A 2,076-nucleotide genomic window follows, 5' to 3' on the forward strand; every position below is an offset into this window, starting at 1 on the left:
GAGAAGAGAGAGAGAGAGAGAGAGAGAGGAGAGAGAGAGTCCTGCTCTCACAAGTGACTAGGATACAATACAGTTCTTTATAAGACCAATTAATTGGTAATTACCTGAGTAATGCATGACCTATAAAGGTAACAAGGGTTAGGTTATTCCTTTTACTTTGAGTATCGTATGAAGGTTGGTATACCATCCGCACGTATATGTATGTGTGTATGTATTGCACGTACATACATACATATATATATATATACATATATATATATATATATATATATTATATATATATATATATATATATGTATATATATATATATATATAATATATATATATATATATATACATATATAGGCCTACAGTATATGTATATGTATTATATATATATATAATATATATATATATATATATATATATATATATAAATATATTATATATTGATAGATAAATTTTTTTTTTCAAGTAATAAGAACTAAACTTCCTTGATAATCTCTACAAAGTAATAAATTATTTTAGAGAAAACGTAGAGAACTGACGATAGCAGTTATTTCATGCATCGAAATGTGGCTATCATCTATGTAAAAAGTATTCTGACAATAGACTTAACGAACTGTATATGTATCTGCTATATGTAATGATTGCTTGATTTGAATTTTTCTGGTAATATGTAATGAGAAAAATTTATAATGCTGAACTACTTCAAGCACAAAAGCAGTTTCAAATTTGCTGGATATCTTGAAAAACATAAAGAAACAGTTTCAAGTCTAACCAAAATGTAAGAAGTGCTTCAGATTGTATAATGTAAATGGCTGTATGAATAAATATTATATTAAACAATTAAATTTTAGTAAATGTTTTACTATAGTTTCCTGATTACATTTGTTTATAAGCCCTAGTCACAATATTGAATAACGGATACATTGTTTCATATAGTGACAGCTACTGTTATGCGTCATTCGTAAGTTCCTTTTCTTATATCGATCACGAATCTTGCTTATAATAGATCGACATTTATTACTCATAAAAAAGTTATATTTCATCGTTGCTTGACATCCCAGCTTGAGAGTAACCCAGAGTAATGTTTGAGACAATTAGCGACCAGAGACGTCCAGCCAGTTTGGTGAGAAGCACCACATCCTCTTCCACTCTCGTGGAAGAATTCGTAAAACAAAAGCAGATCTCGCCAGGCTGGGGTCATCCCGGTATTGCAGATTATCCCCTGGAATGATAGAAGCATGTTCAGTCAATAGCTGCAAATTTTTGAAAATCTTACTTTAAGTTGTGAAAAATATTAGAGACAGGTAAATGTTGGAATAAACGTATGCATGCTGACATTTTTCGGCATAAAAAGTGCAAAGTAGATAAATTATCTGCTTACTGCTTTATTTTTCCCTATAAGATTATAATGCTTTGACCACTTTACTTCAAATTAATCGTTGTCTACCCAAAACTTGTGAGAATTATGATGCAAATTAAAACAACAGTAAGAATAATGAATCGATTCATCATCAATACAACCAACCAAAAAAGAAACATTACCATGGCACGGACGACATCCATTCTCCCCAGGTAGAAACAGGGAGGCCAATCTCTGGCCCAGGAACACAGCCACTTGCTCCAAGGTCAGGAAATCACCCGAACCTTTTGGACATTCCACCTTTAGATCGTCCCCCATAGAAGAAGTGATATCTGGGAAAAGATCCAAATGTTTAGGTATACTGATGCGGCAACAAAGAGGCCGATTGTACCAACCGTGTGTCACACAATTGTACATAATTATTTTGTATATATCATGATTGTATCTGCGCTCTTCCCTCGCACTAAAAAGAACCTGAATGATCATGTCTCCGTTTTGCTCTGTAACATTGTCTGTCTCTCGAACAGGTTATGTTCCTGTTGCCTTGAGGTTTTGTATATAAAGGAGAGTGTTCCTTAATAAACAACTCAGTTGATTGCATCCTGCCTTTGAGTTCACAACCCTCTCTCGGCTCCGTCACAGCGATGTGAATGCAAGTAAGTTTATCAAACAGATAACAAACTTGTATACAAACAGTTGAGGGCAACAATGTCACAACAATTCAAAC

At 33.0% G+C, this 2,076-nt stretch overlaps 1 protein-coding gene across 1 annotated transcript in view; it reads right to left on the reverse strand.

Moving 5' to 3' along the window:
* Nucleotides 1-865: 865 nt before the first annotated feature.
* The window catches only part of LOC137654973 (uncharacterized), a 45,514-nt gene continuing 44,303 nt past the window's right edge, over nucleotides 866-2,076 (reverse strand). The window contains 5 exon segments of the mRNA XM_068388873.1: nucleotides 866-1,075; nucleotides 1,077-1,184; nucleotides 1,186-1,211; nucleotides 1,532-1,664; nucleotides 1,666-1,681. Coding sequence (XP_068244974.1) covers nucleotides 1,022-1,075; nucleotides 1,077-1,184; nucleotides 1,186-1,211; nucleotides 1,532-1,664; nucleotides 1,666-1,681 — 337 coding nt within the window. The 3' untranslated portion in view covers nucleotides 866-1,021.

This window comes from Palaemon carinicauda, chromosome 16 (genome assembly GCF_036898095.1).
Source record: "Palaemon carinicauda isolate YSFRI2023 chromosome 16, ASM3689809v2, whole genome shotgun sequence".
Taxonomy (NCBI): domain Eukaryota; kingdom Metazoa; phylum Arthropoda; class Malacostraca; order Decapoda; family Palaemonidae; genus Palaemon; species Palaemon carinicauda.